This window comes from Camellia sinensis, chromosome 9 (genome assembly GCF_055761805.1).
Source record: "Camellia sinensis isolate YWXY chromosome 9, ASM5576180v1, whole genome shotgun sequence".
Lineage (NCBI taxonomy): Eukaryota > Viridiplantae > Streptophyta > Magnoliopsida > Ericales > Theaceae > Camellia > Camellia sinensis.
In genome coordinates this window covers 44,908,176-44,925,504 of record NC_138969.1, presented here as the reverse complement: position 1 = coordinate 44,925,504, position 17,329 = coordinate 44,908,176, and the positions used below count along the sequence as shown (strand labels likewise).

The 17,329-nt window shown below is 36.5% G+C and overlaps 1 protein-coding gene across 15 annotated transcripts; it reads right to left on the bottom strand.

Moving 5' to 3' along the window:
• Nucleotides 1-11,737: 11,737 nt before the first annotated feature.
• On the bottom strand, nucleotides 11,738-15,900 carry LOC145798570 (uncharacterized). Of its 15 annotated transcripts, XM_082886748.1 has the most exons (8): nucleotides 15,634-15,900; nucleotides 14,305-14,402; nucleotides 14,102-14,132; nucleotides 13,593-13,648; nucleotides 13,009-13,057; nucleotides 12,675-12,741; nucleotides 12,481-12,555; nucleotides 11,738-11,923 (listed from the first exon to the last, which is right to left on the bottom strand). In XM_082886748.1, the coding sequence occupies exons 2-7, from the start codon at nucleotides 14,327-14,329 to the stop codon at nucleotides 12,541-12,543; spliced, it is 243 nt and encodes an 80-aa protein (XP_082742874.1). In that variant the 5' UTR covers nucleotides 14,330-14,402; nucleotides 15,634-15,900; the 3' UTR covers nucleotides 11,738-11,923; nucleotides 12,481-12,540. The 15 variants fall into 15 exon arrangements, 2 of the variants coding, with proteins under 2 accessions (XP_082742874.1, XP_082742873.1); XM_082886747.1 differs by having other exon boundaries at nucleotides 12,481-12,741; XR_014339637.1 differs by lacking the exons at nucleotides 11,738-11,923; nucleotides 12,675-12,741 and having other exon boundaries at nucleotides 11,962-12,555.
• Nucleotides 15,901-17,329: the final 1,429 nt, after the last annotated feature.

Sequence of the window (17,329 nt, the reverse complement as noted above, 5' to 3'; positions counted from 1 at the left end):
AGCCACGTAAACAGGCACATAATATGTAAATGCGTATAACACTGTACACATACATATATATATGGGGGCAAAATAGTCCAGTAAAATATGTAAAATTAGGAAAATGGACCTTATGGAATAAAAAGAAAAGTTTATGGGACTAATCAGGTTATCATATTCTTCTGTGGACCTAATGGGTTATAACAACTCTAGAATGGATTTATCAATAAAAATCTCTTTTAAAATTCGATTAAAAAAATCAAAAAAATATTTTTATTTTGTTCTTTAATTTTTTTTTGAATTTTTTTTAAACTCATAATCAAATCATTTTAAAATTTGATTAAAAAAATCAAAAAAAATATTTTTATTTTGTTCTTTAATTTTTTTTTTAAAAAAAAAAGTTCAATTTTTTTTGTTTATTATTATTATTTTGAATTTCTTTTATTTTTTTAAAAAATAATTTTTTTTTATTTTTTTAATTATTGGTCTAATAATTTATTATGATTTAGATATATATGGCAATTCAATTTTTTTAAAAGGTCATTTTTTGATAAATTCTCCTTCTAAGTATTTTTGAGTATTGTATTAAGTCCTGTTTAATGTAATATGACCAAATCATCATTTTTAATTTTTTGCACATGTTTCTATTTTGAAATTAATACATTATAATAGTCCCTCATTTTATAAAGAAAATCTCTTCCTTATTGTAAATAGAAAATCTTTCCTTTATTTCATGGAGAAAATCTCTATCTTATTCCAAGGAGAAAATATCTCCCGCATTCCATGGAGAAAATCTCAAATTATGAACTTTGAATCTTTTTATAATTTGAAAATTTTTAAAATAACACAACAAAAAATTTAAATGAAAATTAAAATACAATGTGAATATTCACACTAAATAACAAAACATACAACTAACTTTTTAAAAAACAAAAAATTACAAAAGTACAATTTGAATGTTTACAATAAATAAAAAACATACAACTAACCTTCAAAAAAATAAAATTCATACCAAAAGACAATGTGAATGTTCACAATTTATAATTAACATACAACTAGCCTTAAAAAAAGGTAACTCATACCAATGTAAACATTTACATTGTAGTGTGAAAACATAAAATAAAATTAAAAAAAGTGAAAATCGACTATTTCAATTGTTCAATAGTAACAAAAATGATTGTTCAACTAACCAGCATAGTAACAAAAACAACAAACATACAATTAATTTTTGAAAAAACAAAACGTATACCAAAATACAATATGAATGTTCACAATTTATAATTAATATACAACTAGTTTATAAAAAAAAAAAAAAACTTATACCAATATGTAAACATTCACACTATAACGTGAAAATATAAAAAAAAAAAAAAAAAATTAAAAAAATGAAAAATTGATTATTTCGATTGTTCAATGGTAACAAAAATGATTGGTTATCTTTTATTAATTAGTTATAAATTTTATTTTTTTGTTAATTTTGTTAAATAAATTTTTTTGATAAAGGGATATTTGTAATTTTTAAAATTGCAGGGACAATTTATATTTTAAACAAATTTTGGAGATGTATTTGTAATTTATCTAAAAAAACCTTAAAAAAAAAAAATGTTCAATAAAGATAGAAAAAAAAACCAAGAAAATGTGTGTGTGTGTGTTTTTTTTTTAAATTTCTAGTAAACTTTTGTTTATTTATTTTATTTTTTTAGTTAGCTAATCGAATAGATTCTAAAAGTTTAAAAGATTTTTTTTTTTTTAAAAAAAAAATCAACAAAAAGTCAAACCAACTCCATCAGCCACCTGTGATAGTTCACCAAACATGTTTATTGGTTTTCGTTTTCAAAATTTTTTTGTGCACTAAATTTATTTTATTTTATTTTACAAAACACAAAATTAAGTTGTCGTTTGATAATATTTTTTGAAAAAAAAAAGAAGAAATGAATAAAAAAAATTGATTAGTATACACAGAAGTTTTGAAAATAAAAATAAAGAAATATTTTTAGTGGGCTAATGAGAGCTGGTGGCCGGATATAGAGGGTGGATGGAAACAATGGAAGTGATTGCTGGAGTTGGTGGTAGGAGGTCACGGGGGTTGATCGGTCCGTCGATTAACAAAGCTTTTATCAAATAAGATTTGGTTTTTACTTATAAAATAATAAATAAAAAAACAAAAGTAATACCAAACTTTTTTTTTAACAGAAGAAATCAAAGACCCCCATAATGGGCTATACGGATTTGAATACTTCTCTCAAATTTAAATTTTAGAAATTTTTTTAAATCAATGTATAAGTTGAAAAATAATTACACATTAGTGATAAACTTTATCAATATTAATAATTAAACTTATAAAATTTTTCTATATATATGTAATAATTTTACGCAATTACTCCCTGCAGGTAATTTCAGCTAAATTTAATTATAAATACCCTACCCTTACTGTTTTCCAATTTCAATATACTGTTTCAACAGTATTTGGTAGGTACTTTGCGGAGAATATTTTATTTAATTTAAAAAAAAGATAGATTTCTTCTGCTGAATAAGTATGACAAGTAATATACACATAATTAGGCTTATCTTGGATCCAACACAATCATCGCAAACACAATTGATTAATGGCATCTTAAGGTTAGTTAATCATTGTATCAAGAGTAGGGTCGCCGGGGGTTGATTGCGGCTATATAATCTCCAATTTGTCATTTATCCGTCAAATTAATGGATTAGAAAAAATCAATTCGCATCTGCCTGCCAATCGATTTGGGGGGATGGATGTGAATCGATTTGGCGGTTTAAAATTTTATAAATTTTCAATATAATCCTGTGGGGATATATTTTATGAGTCCCAACACGTGGCCAAGGTGACGCCGACGTGTCAGTCGAGGTGCTACATGTCCAGGTTATGACGCCGAGGTGATCTGCCGAGGTTATCTCCGAAGATATCGGAATCCGAGATAAGCGGATAAGAGACAAGAGTCCTAGAATGAGGAAGGACTTTAGTATGGATAAGGATAATACTCTTAGGAAGTTTATCTTTATCTATTGGAGAGTCCTGGATAAGCACTGAGCAGAAGTCCATTGAAGATAGGTTTTTATGGGGACTAGGAGTGAGATAACTATAAAAGAAAGGCACTCGTCTACGGTACGCATTTTATATTCTGAATAGTGAGTTTAGCACTATTGATTATTTTTGAGAGATATACTGACTTGATCGTCGAAGTGCTCCCGGGTGGACGAACCACCGCCGGAATCTTTTTTTCCTGTTGCAGGTCAAGCAGGTGCCATTTATTCTGCCAGTGTTCTCCAGCTGATTACTGAGCTGGCAGTGTGATCGGAAATTCACTCACACAATTTGGCGCCGTCTGTGGGAAAGAAAGGAGAATAGATGGCCAGTGACGGACAGAAGGATAAGGTTGGGGACAAAATCCCTACGGGGAGTGAAAAACACGTTGACCCAAATGTGGAAGAAGATGGTCGCAATGAGGAGACTCAGAACCAGAATCACGGCAAGAAAGACGTCGGCCAAGATGGAGACGTGCCAAAGAAACCAGATCGAAGCAGATACTACAACGAGGACGACCTCCAGGTATAGAAGGATAAATGCCTGCGGAGGGACGAAAAGGTGAAAGATATGGCAAACAAGTTGGCAGACTTGCAATTGGTCGTTAATTTTATGATGCAAAGTAACGTCATGCAGCCACCATACCCGCTGCAGGACACACCGGTGCCAGCTGCCAATGCCCAGAAGGGAGGACATAAGCCAATCCCAATAGCCCCCCAGCACACCAGAAGCGGAAAGCACTCTCACCGGCCTTCCAGGGAGGTCGGGCGAGGAGAGTCAAGGAAAGAAGAGTCACGAAGGACACATTGCACTAAAGAAGCAGACCCAAGAGAACATCGGCACGTTCAAAGGCAGGAGCTGTGCTTTAACACAACTCATGTAGAAAGGTCGAAAAGGGCCCACAACGAAGCTGAGAGTAGTATGTCGAGAATACTGAAGTCATGAGATAGCCGAGCTCCTGCGCGGAGCAAGGAAGACCTGAGAGATTACCTCAAGAGGAAACAACATAATGCCGATGCCGAAGTAACTTCACCTGTTAAGCCGAGAACACCCTTCTCGGTAGAATTGGACAAATTTGAGGTGCTGAAGAGATTCAGTATGCCGAGGTTCCAAATTTACGATGGTAAGTCAGACTCCAACTTCCACGTTGGATTATACTTGAACTCGATGGCATTATATAGTGGGAACGAGCCGTTGCTCTGCAAAGTGTTCCCCTCATCCTTCAGGGAGATTGCATCAGATTGGTTTCACAAACTACCGAAGGGAAGTGTGAAGACCTGGGAAGGCCTAGCCGAGATGTTTGTGGCCAGGTTCGTGACAAACAAGCTGCAGCCATTAAGGGTGGACGCATTGATGGCTCTAAAGATAAGTAAGGATGAAGGCCTTAGGGCCTATGTAAAAAGGTACTATGAGGTGTTCAACCGAATACCAGAGTGTAATCAAGAGGTGGCAGTAGTATCTTTTAAGAACGACTTAAAAGATGACTGTCCACTATGAAAATCTTTGGCAAAGACATTGCCAAAAAGTATGAAAGAGCTCATGACGAGAATCGAGAAGTATGCTAGAGCCGAAGAAGATACATCGGGAACCAAGGAGGCAGAGCAAGAGAAAGGAAACGGCTCGCCGAAGCGAGGCCGAGGTAACAATGGATCGAGCAAGCAAGAGACAGAACTGAGGGCTACACAGGCAGTAACAACTATGTTCCGAATCCCAATTCACAAAGTCCTAGACCAAATTCGGAATCAACCCTATTTCAGAACACCGGCAAGGGCACCGGGAGAGTTTATGGGAAGAAACCTTGGCAGACATTGTGCTTACCACAATGAAGATGGGCACATGACTCAAGATTGTAGAGCCCTGAAAACACATTTGGAAGACCTGGTGAGGCAAGGCCATCTGAGAGACCTTGTCGATGAGGCCAGAACAAGGGAAGAACAAACAAGACTGCCTCAGACGACAGCAGCTCCACCTTTCCCAGCACAACAACCTCAAGCAGGAGAACCTCGTGTAATTAATGTAATTCACTCGAAGGTTAACGAGAACGAAATTAGGGGGAGACCCAGAAGGTAAAGCACTTGCAGCATGTCTACCAAGTCAGGGAGAAAAGACATCGGGCAAAGGAGTGCCAAGGACCAGTAGTGTCCTTTTCTGAAACCGACCTTGAGATGGTGCAGCATCTGCATAATGATGCCTTGGTAGTATCCCTCCAGGTTGGGGAATGCCAAGTAAAACGCATCCTGATTGACCAAGGCAGCTATTGTGACATCATGTACGTCCGATGTTACAAGGAGCTTGGCCTTCACCCAGATGATATGGAGTAATCCAATAGCCCAATGGTCGGATTCAATGGAACGCCGACATGGCCACTAGGAACAACCAGCTTGGAGGTACAGGCAGGCACCAGGAAGATAACAACAGAGTTCACCGTAGTTGACACACCCTCCCCTTACAACATCATTTTGGGAAAGCCATAGTTGCATGCAATGGGGGCAGTTCCCTCAACATTGCATCAACTATTGCGATTCCTAACAGAGGATGGGATTGAAGAGGTCAGAGGAGATTAGCTGCAGGCAAAGAATTGCTCCATAGCAGCAATGAAATCCACCTGCAGCATTCAAAAACCAAAGAAGGTAGCGATCGAAGGCAAGGACGTGGAGGTCCTAGAGGATGTCGGCAAGGAATCAACCGAGAAGAATGAAGAAACACTGAAGAAAATCCTCAGGAATGGGATGAAGAACGCTTCTTTGTTCTCGGCTCGGGCTTAGCTGAAAAAGAGGGAAAAGAGTTGGAAGCTTTTTTAAGAGCAAATATTGGGATGTTTGCCGAAGTAAATAAATAAAATTTTGCTCTTTTGTCACTTGCCGAAATAAATAAATAAAGATTTAGCATGATTTATTCATACACTTGTGACTGATAAAGATACATAACGTTGTTTCTGGAATACATGCATAATGAGACCTCAAGTGGAACTTAGGTTCACATTAGGGGGTAGAGAGAAGAGATTATGTTTAACACTTGTTAAAACTTGAGAAAAGTTTACAAGTTGAAGTTAAACCGAGATGATGTTTAACACTTGTTGAAACTTGAGAAAAGTTTACAAGTTGAAGTTAAACCGAGATTATGTTTAACATTTGTTGAAACTTGAGAAAATTTTACAAGTTGAAGTTAAACCGATATGATGTTTAACACTTGTTGAAACTTAACAAAATTTTACAAGTTGAAGTTAAACCGAAATGATTTTTAACACTTGTTGAAACTTGAGAAAAGTTTACAAGTTCAAGTTAAACCGAGATTATGTTTAACACTTGTTGAAACTTGAGAAAAGTTTACAAGTTGAAGTTAAACCGATATGATATTTAACACTTGTTGAAACTTAAGAAAAGTTTACAAGTTGAAGTTAAACCGAAATGATGTTTAACACTTGTTAAAACTTGAGAAAAGTTTACAAGTTGAAGTTAAACCGAAATGATGTTTAATACTCGTTGAAACTTGAGAAAAGTTTACAAGATGAAGTTAAACCGAGATTATGTTTAACACTTGTTGAAATTTGAGAAAAGTTTACAAGTTGAAGTTAAATCGAGGCTAAGGTTAAACACTTGTTGAAATCTTTTGAAATTTTTTTACAAGTTGAAACCAAGGTTATGCTAAGAAAGGTACTTGGGTACTTGCCGAGGTAAATCATCGGTTTGTATTACCGAGGTGTTTCACCCCGAGAAGGTTGCAGAAGACTAAGGAGCATTTTTATTCTAAGTATGAAAGTCATGCAAGAAGCAATAAAGGAAAGACAAACATGCAAACATTCAAGAAAGAAGGAAGTTATATTCATTAAAAGGCACGTCGGCTATATGAAGAGCTTACATTGTCTTAAAAACAAAGAAGTACAAAGTGTAAAAAACAAAGGAAAAAGACATCAAAACTACGATTCCTCAGCATCATTAGCAGGCTGGGTCTAGATCTCGGAAGACTGCTGGGAGGACATCTCGGCCACCTTCTCGGTCGCAAGCTCAAACATTAATCTCTTGAAGGGTCTGATCAAGACTCTTGTCGGCGAGAGGCACGTCCAATGATGCCTGCTCAGGGGTAGCTTCCTTAGGGACCTCCTCAACCTCCTCATCTTGAGTCAAGTCTAGGACTTGCTCATTTTGAGGAAAAGACTTGGCCCCAGCAACGTCTTTTGACTTCCTCACCAAAACCTCATCCTCGGACTCAGAGTCGTTGTCGGCGGGTTGGTTTGGAGTTGGGGGGAATGGCAGAGGAAGGACATCAGCATTCCTGAGGAGGGAGTCCTTGGGGACATCAAGCCTTTTCAACAAAGTCATCCAGCTAAGGGTGAAGCCCCTGTTGTATGCCTGCTTCACCTGCTTTTCGTAGTTTACCGTAACATCGGCCACCCCCTCAGCATATGCTTTCTCGTCGGCGGCCTTGACTTCGGCCTCTTTGGTGGCCAGGGCGTCTTGAAGCTCCTTTTGGGCCTCGGCCATCTTGTCCTCGGCCTCTTTCAGCTGGGCTTGAAGGACTTTGTTTATCGTCTCAGCAGCACCAACCTTTTCTTTGGCATCGTCCTTTTCTTTGATAGCGACCTCGGCCTGATCTTCCAGGGTCTTCATCTTTGACTGCAAATTTTTATTAGTCTTCTATAGACTAGAAACTTCCCTCTTTTTATCAGCCAACGCCTGCCTTGTCTCAAAGGATTGCATTAAGAAGGAGTGAGTATGCTGGATTGCCTGAGAAAGAATACAACAAACCAAAAGTTATTACAAAATTTTCTAAAGTATAAAAAAGAGAAAGAAAGGAAAAATCACCAAATAAAAATATTTACTTGAACAGAGCGCTGGAGCATCAGAGCATAGTTTTCATATTCGCTTAACTCGGCGTTTCGATCGAGATCGCCGAAAAGAAGCAGAGCGATACTAAGGGCAACGCTGACGTTAATATCTTCAGCACTATCACTGGCTCTAACTGGTTTATCCTCCAGTGTGATTTTGGAGGCCCAGGGGTCATTATGCTTTTGAGACCCCGAGGTCGTTGCAGAAAATGACCTCGGCCTTTTTGATCTAATGGATTTGGATGGGTGTGTTTCAGCAGACCTCTTCTCGGGGACAGAGGCAGTCTTCTCACTCTCAGCCAATTTGGAAATTGGCAAGGTGTCCTCAGTATCAACCTGAGTCACATTTGCCTTTGGTTAAGCATTTTTTATTCTTTTTTGCTTTGGTGGAGGCTGGGTTTGCGTTGGTTGAACGTCAACATTAGAAGAGATGCTGCCTAAGAGGTCTTTTGCGACAGCTTTCTGGCGGCCCATCTCGGAAGAAAAACAATTCGTCGTCGACGTTGTCGCTGAGATGGTGGGATCAGGTATGGAGCCGAGGTTGACGGCTGTTCAGCTGGATCAGAGGTTGATCCTTGGTCTGTCCGAGATGTAGACGCGACTTGTGAAGTTGTGGCAGAAGAAGGAGAAAGGATTTTCTTCTTCTTTTTTGGGACATCGAGAAAAGCCGACTTATAAGTGGGGATGAAGTTGAGAAGCAGAGGGGCCTTCCGCTTATGGACTGACAAATTCAGTAGTCTCTTCAAGTCTTTACTGGGAAAGAAAGACTGACGGAAGCCCTTTGGTGGCTGAGGGAGAACTGCAAAAAATAAAAAAGCGTAGACATTAGAGCAGAATGTTGAAAACTTTATGCAAGAAAGCAAAAAAATTTGTGAAGGGTGGCCCTTACCAGCTCCTTCCCCGAAAACTGTTCGACTTAGGGGATAAAGATGGAGGTCATCGTTTGGCTGAAACTCCTAGTTACCCGAAACGATGAAGTAATCATCCCCCGCTCCCTTGTTGGAGTCAGGGAGGTCGACAACGATTTTGTATTCCATGGACCTCGGCTTGAGGTAATAGATGTGGCCTTTTTTCGATTTCAGGCGACATATGGTATAACAGTACTGGAAATCGGCAAGAGTAATCCTAGCATTCTCTTGTTTGGCTAAGGCTATGGTACCATTAATAACTCGGTAAGAATTAATGGCAAGCTGCATTGGGTTCAACCTATAGAAATGAAGGATTTCACAGAAAAAATGGTCAAGTGGAAACCTAAGTCCACACTCAATAAACGCTACTACTGGGAAAGGTATGAGGTTTACATCGGGCATGATAGAGTTATCCTCCCCAGCCAACCTCAGATGAACGTCGGCCGGGATTTCGAACTCCTGCCTAAAGTGCTCTAATTTGGCCGGGGTGTCTACCCTATGTTTCCACATACCCATGATATCGGCTTAAACTGAAGGGGTTGGATTTCAGGAGGGGTGTTTCTAAAGGGTTTTATGGACCTCGGCTACAGCTAGAAGATACACAAAATTTGTGGGGAATCGTTTTAATTTTCCCTAACAATTGTTTTGAGTTCTACAAACAAATCCCAAGCCTAGATCTATGGAAACGAAGATTGAAGGCACGAATCTGGAAAACAGAAAAGCAAGAACGCGCTTCAGAATCAAGAACAAAGATGGACTATCAAGAACATTGTAAATACGAAGGGTAACAGGCCAAGAATAGTGGCAGAAATTAACAGGAGTGTGAACAGTGTATATTCAAGAAGATGATTTGGGTAAAAACAGAATCATGAAGCAAACAAGTTCAAATATATGGTGGGATACAAAATGCAAGATGAAATATCAGAAATATGAATAAGATTGCAAAAATAGCAGGTAAAACAGTAAAAGTTCAGTAAGGTAATAAGAAACTGAAACCAAGAGAAATAATAACTTACCAGAAAGAGGGAAGCCGGAATGAGGGTTGCCGAAGTCTGACGACGGTTGCGAAGGCGGAAGATCGGTAAAAACCACGCCGGAAGAGGTGAACAACAGCGATGGCAGAGCTTGAAAGCTTGAAACAATGGAAGATTTGAAAAAGCTAGAGAGAGAGAAAGCTTCAGAGATGATGGAGAAAAGTGAGAAAATAAAGAAAGAAAAAGTTTTGTTAAAACTTGAAACGGCGGCAAAACGGAATTAATGCGCCTAAAACAAACGTGAGCATCACACGGCGCACGTATGCACGAGACGATTAAGAAGCACGTACCAAGTACGATCCAGTAAGAGAAAGACAAGTGGCTGAAACGGTTGAATTGTGATGCATGATAGTTCATACGCGTGAAGAAGCTCTTGGAATTCTTGATCTTTAAGAAGACATGTCTGCCTATAGTGATGAGCTTGGCTTAAGCCGATGTACTGGCATGAAGTACCGATATAGGTTCCATCACCTCAGAATGCCAAGGTAATAGAACCTAGGGGGCAGTTGTGGGGATATATTTTCTGAGTCCTAACACGTGGCCAAGGTGACGCCGACGTGTCAGCCGAGGTGCCACATGTCCCGGTTATGATGCCGAGGTGATCTCGGCAAGGCCGAAGTTATCTCCGAAGATATCGAAATCCGGGATAAGCGGATAAAGGACAAGAGTCCTAAAATGAGGAAGGACTTTAGTATGGATAAGGATAATACTTTTAGGAAGTTTATCTTTCTCTATTGGAGAGTCCTAGATAAGCACTGAGCAGAAGTCCATTGAAGCTAGACTTCTATGGGGACTAGGAGTGAGGTAACTATAAAAGAAAGGCACCCCCGATGGGTCTACGGTACGCAATTTATATTCTGAACAGTGAGTTTAGCACTATTGATTATTTTTGAGAGATATACTGACTTGATCGTCGGAGTGCCCCCGGGTGGACGAACCACCGCCGGAATCTTCTCTTTCTGTTGCAGGTCAAGCAGGTGCCATCTATTATGCCAGTGTTTTCCAACTGATTACTGAGTTGGCAGTGTGATCGGAAATTCACTCACACAAATCCAATTTGTGCATTTCCTCAAGAAAAAGAAAGAAAGAAAGTATTACGGTTAATGACTTAAAAAAATATTTCAATTACTGCATGTCTCTTCCAAAGAAAAAAAGTTTGAAACTTTAGATTATTACAATCATTGTATGCCTAATCCACATAAAGTATTACAATTTGTGATTCTTAAAATATAAAAACAATTCACACCACTAAAACCATGAATAGGGCAGTAGCAGAGATTGTATGCTTCTGCATTCACTACTACAAATATAGATAAAGATCACACTTTTTTGGTGTGATGTATGTTTTTTAATCACACCTTTTAAGTTTTATTAAAGTGTGGTCTTTAGGAGTGTGATTAAAAATGGTCATTTTTAATCACACTTTTTAAGTGTCATTAAAAAATGCTTTCATCACATCTTTTAAGTGTGATTAATAATATTTAGATCACACCTTTTAAATGTGGTTAAAAATATTTAGATCACACCTTTTAAGTGTGATTAAAAATTTTAGTTCCCACCTTTTAAGTGTGATTAAAGACTTTAGATCACACCTTTTAAGTGTGGTTAAAAACAACATTTAGATCACACCTTTTAAGTGTGATTAAAAACTTTAGTTCACACCTTTTAAGTGTGATTAAAGACTTTAGATCACACCTTTTAAGTGTGGTTAAAAACAACATTTAGATCACACCTTTTAAGTGTGATTAAAAACTTTAGTTCACACATTTTAAGTGTGATTAAAGACTTTAGATCACACCTTTTAAGTGTGATTAATAACTAATAAAACCTGTGATAAAAAAATTTTTTTGACATATTTAAAGAATAATCAATATTATTTTTGCACGGGCATTTGAATAATGTAATACACACTATATACTATATTTCGAATCACAACCATATATTAAATGAAATAATATCATATATTTCATAAATAAAAGTTAAATGTTTAAAAGTATATACAAAGAAATTAATAAAAAAAAAATTAACTGTGATTACATACATTAAAAAATAAAAAATAAAAAACTTGAAAAAAGTAAGTTCTTGAATTCTTTGACCATATTTTGCATCTCTCCAAGAAATTTCTGACCTGAAAAATAAAAAAACAAATTAATTTAAAAACCGGCAGAAGCATATGAATAAACTTACTAATTAATTTATAAACTTACATTTAGATCACACCAAAAATAATGTAATTTATCCAGTTGTTAAACTGCCCCCAATCCTTTCCCCACAGCCACCAAAAATGACATAATTATTTTGATTCTCCACATAAATATCAGTAAAACAGCACCACAAAAGAAGACAATATGCAACAATGCAGAAAGGATCACATAAATGATAAAATGGAGTATTATATGGACAATCAAAATCATATGATATCAACATATAACTCACTAAAAACTATAAAACAAATAAGGATCAATAAAGCTTATTGGTCTTAAAAGCAGAAACTACATAGCCTGAATAATTACAAATTGGTACACCCATCGATGGAAACATCACCGTGAAAGGTTTTCCTCAAGATCAATAGTACACCCATCAAATTTCCAAATATAACTGCATGCTTAAAAAATAATTCTATGTAGACAAGATATTTTAACAGAACTGGTAAAAATGCATACTTCTCTGTTAGTACCAAACTACCTATTCATATGGGTTCAACTCTGACACAAACTGAGATGCACATGAGATCCAGAACCAATATCATCTAATGCATACCTGGGGCAAACAAAAAAATGGAGATAACAGTTAAGAGACATAGCTTGAAGAAGAAAATTCTGCAGGTGAGGAAATGAGTGAAGTTTAACCAATATCAGATCCTTGTCAAGGATCTTCACCTCTCCCCCAAGATGTTCTAGCCAACACAGAACAGGGAACATATATGGTCTGGTTCCCTTAACAAACCTGAGTTAGATTAAAATTCACATCAAACGGATCAAGAAATACCTATAATTAAAATTCACATCAAAAGGATGAAGTAAACAAAAGTCAATTAAAATCCACATCAAACAGATCGAGAAATACCTATAATTAAAATTCACATCAAAAGGATGAAGTAAACAAAAGTCAAACAGAATCAGTTAAATTAATTTTATTAATTCAACATTAAAACTAATTTTTGGCTACAATCTGTATTAAAAACTCAATACTACTTGAAGGATAGAGAAATACCTTGATAGAGAGTGAATTAACCAATCGATGTCTTCAAAGTAGCAGAAATCTGCAAAAAATGAAGAAGAAGATGAAGAATCAACCTATAAAAAAACTGCATCCATGACAATGTGCAGGCCAATAGAACAAAAATGTGAACTACTTATTGTGTTATTTATAGATCTACAATATATATATATATATATATGTACATATTTTCAAAATAAAAAACAAACAGGTTCAAACAGAAAGAGTCATGCACATATTTTCATTCGAATTTTAGGTTGGTAGATAAGATTAGATATATGATGCGTAATTAGTACATCAAATAATTTAAATGAAGTGAACATAAGAATATGCCTCTATTTATTAATAGATTCCAAGTATCATTGTCAATAATAGCTCCATTGAATTGACTAATTGATAGATGAAACTTGTTTATTAAAAAGTCAAAGACGTCATCAAATATAAATCTGTGTAGGAATTTGTCAACCCAATTTTAATTGCACACCATAAGGTGGAAAAGATGGCTAAGAAAGTTAAAACAATTGGGAAAAGAAAATCATTACATGTAAATGTTAAAATGTAAAGAGAAGGGTTGATACCTGGTTGCCTTCTTTTACAAGAAGTCCCGACAAAAACACACCAATAAACTGAGTCCCTTCCATTATCAGGATTTTCATAAGATAATCATTAGATATTGAAATGCTAGAAACAACATATTCTGAATAATGATCATCATCCATCTAGAAAAATACAATAAAGTCAATTGAAAAATAAAAATTCTCAAACAAGATTAAGGTCTATACTCGATTATGTATTATGCATCTAGAAAAATACAATAAAGTTGTGACTGCTTCATAAGATTATGTATTATGCATCATCTAGATTTCGACACTTTGAAAACATTCAATGACCATTTTTTAAGACTTGATCTAATCCACATTGAGGTTATATGATCTCAATGTCATTCAGAAGTTATGGATTGCCTTAAACCTAACCCTCATTCATCAAAAAGTCAGTTTAATGGGGTTTTTATTTTTATTTTTATTTAAGTAGTCAATTAAATAAGAAAAGGCTTAAGACTTTTTGGGGGTGTAGCAGAGAGACATACCTCTCAAGGCATGAGCGTCTTGGGAATAACTCTGCAGAGAGACAATAACATGACAAAAAAATTAGTTGTAATAGAGAACAAAACCAATAGCAAACTACATACCCAACTCATTGATCTTAGCTACTTAACAATGCTTTCTTTATTGATCTTTAAAAGTCTTTTTTTGAGATTTTTTAGGCCAAAAATATTGAAGAAAGTCTCACCCAATGACATGCCGACCACCATCATGAACAGCTTGTGAAATCAAACCCATGAGGCCTATGCTACCTCCTCCATAGACCAGATCAATGTTCCTTGAGACCTTCAAGAGACCAAAGTCAAATCAGCCTACAAAGTGTTTGTAACAATGTCTATGCAAGAAAATAGATTAATCCATTTGAAACAGTAAATCTACAAAGAAGGAATATTCAAAACAATTAGCATCTCATAAATGAGAGAAAGCCTCAACAATTTGCTTAACTTTACAAGAACAAGTGAACAACAGAGTCAAACAGGCAAGAATCTCATTAGAAGAAGAAGAAGAAGCAAGAATCTAAAGAATTACACCTGTTTGGAATAGTTTTCAAAAATCATTTCTCTGCAACATGTCTTTATAGAAACTGAAAACAATTTGAAAAATGGAGTAAAGGAAACAACTTTTTCGTATTCCTTGAAAAACTGGTTCTAGTCAACTCAATTTTCTGAAAAAATTTCACTGTTTTCTATTTTCTGCATTTCAAAAAACAGAAAATTGCTGTTGAAAAATGGCACAAATTTCTAAAAATCACAACTATTTGGGTACATAAACACATATTTGTTCGTATCAAATGTGGACCATCATAGTAGTTTACAAAATAACACCATTATAACTGCTTATAGAGCTTAGCAAGACAATTCCACTGTTCTAAAAAATCACATATTTAGCAACAATAATATGCAATCAGCAAATAACCTGAAAAACACTATATATAACATAGTCATTAACTAAGAAGCTGTTGGATTCGATTCGAATGGTATTTTCACCAAGAGGAACTCAAATTTCGTTAGAACCCTAGACTAGCACCATATATAATGAATTGAAATTGAAATGAAGGTTAATTGCAGGTACTTACAAGAAAAAGAAAGAAAAAAGAAAAAAAAGGAACTCATAATTGAACTCATAATCGAAGAAGCTACTCCTCGCCACAGATCCACCACCACCTCCACCTCCACCTCCACCTCCCCCAACACAGCCCCGCCATCCCTTGACCACCAAAAACACCCTCCCCCATCACAGCCCCGCTAACCTCACCACTACCGAAATCCTCTTCACCAGCTAACCTGTCTACCACGAAAACCACCCTTACCCTCTTCCCCTACCAACAACCCATATCCATCCACCCCACCCTCCAATCCTGAAACCCGCTCCTCCTTCCCTACCACAGATCCGCTATCCTCCTCCCCACCACAACACTACCACATCCCCGCCACTGAAATCCCCCCCGCCCTTCACAAACATACAACCAGAAAAAGAAAGATAGAGCGGTAGAGAGAGAGTAGCCATAGAGACATACCTGTGAGGCAGAGAAACCGCTGCTTGGCGACAGATCTTGGAATGAGAACAATATGGGGGCACTAGGGTTTATTTTAACTCTATGCCAAAACCACGTAGTTTTGGACTTCATAAAAAATGTCTCTAGCTTATACAAACACTGGGAAGAGGGGTGAAGAGATTAGGGATTAGGGATAGAAACCGCTGCTTGGCGACAGATCGATCGATTGATCGAGAGAGAGAGAGAGAGAGAGGGGTGAAGAGATTAGGGATTTTTGGTTTGGGGGGAGTGTTTACAAAACGAGAATGGAAATAAAAGGGGGGGAATGAAAAAAAAAAGGAGGGAAACATAGCGAAAAAAAAAAAAAAAAAAAAAGAAGAAGAAGATTAAATCATGTTTTATTGTTTAAGGTTGCCGTTGGCAAAAAAATTTATTTCTTGTTAAAATAATTTTTTTTTTTGTAGTTAATGAATTTTTTTTTAAAAAAAATATTTTTCTTTTAGTTATTAAGATTTAAAATTTATTTGTTTTATTTTTATTTTAATGAAAAAAATTTATTATTATTTTTTATTTGGTAAAAGTAGAGGTAATATTTTGTGGTAAATGAGAGGGAGTGGCAGTAGTGGCGAACGTGGTGGATAAGAGATTATGGTAGTGGTGGTGATGGCGAAGGAAATTAGTGGTGAAATTTGTGGTAGTGGTAGAGTAGATGGAGTGGCAGGGGTGAAGGAGAGATAATGGTAGTAGTAATGGCAATAATGGTAGTGGTGGTAGTAGAGTGGTGGCGATGGTAGTCGTAATGGTAGTCATAGAGGTGAAGTGGCGACCGTGGTAGTAGTGGTGGTAGTGAAATGGCGTTTTGCAGTAGTGGTGAAGGTGGTAGAGGAGATAGGTGGTGAGAGAGAGAGATAAGTGAGAGACAGATAGAGGAGAGAGACAGAGACAGAGTGGTGAGCGAGAGATAGATGAGTGTGAGAGAGAGAGAGACAAATAGACAGACAGAGAGAGAAGAGTGATGAGTGAGAGAGAGAAAGAAAAGAGAGAGAGGAAGATGAAAAAATATGTGAAAAGATATATATATATATATATAGAGAGAGAGAGAGAAAGAGCGAAAAGAGATAAACGAGAGAGAGACAGAAAGAGATGAGTAAGAGATAAAAAAAAAGAGAGAGAAGAGAGACAGAGAGAGAAGATAGATGAAAGAGATAGAGAGAAAAGAGATGGACGAAAGACACAGAGAAAAAGAGAGAGACAGACAGAGAAGAGCGATGAGTGACAGAGAGAAAGAAAAGAGAGAGGGGTTGTCGTCGCAAAAAAAACTTTATTTTTTGTTAAAATAAAATTTTTTTTAAAAAATTATTTTATTTTGGTTACTAAGCTTGAAAATTTATTTGTTTCATTTTTTTTAATGAAAAAAAAAATTATTATTATTTTTTGTTTGGTAGAAGTAGGGGTAATATTTTAATGAAAAATATTGTAATGGTAGTCGTAGTGGTGAAGTGGCGACCGTGTTAGTAGTGGTGGTAGTGAAATGGCGTTTGCAGTAGTAGTGAAAGTGGTAGAGGAGATGGGTGGTGAGAGAGAGATAAGTGGGAGACAGATAGAGGAGAGAGAGAGAGACAGAGACAGAGAGACAGAGTAGTGAGCGAGAGAGAGACAAAGTGGTGCTCAAAGTGTATTTTCTTGTAGTGGATCGATAAATTGAGAGGGAGCTCAG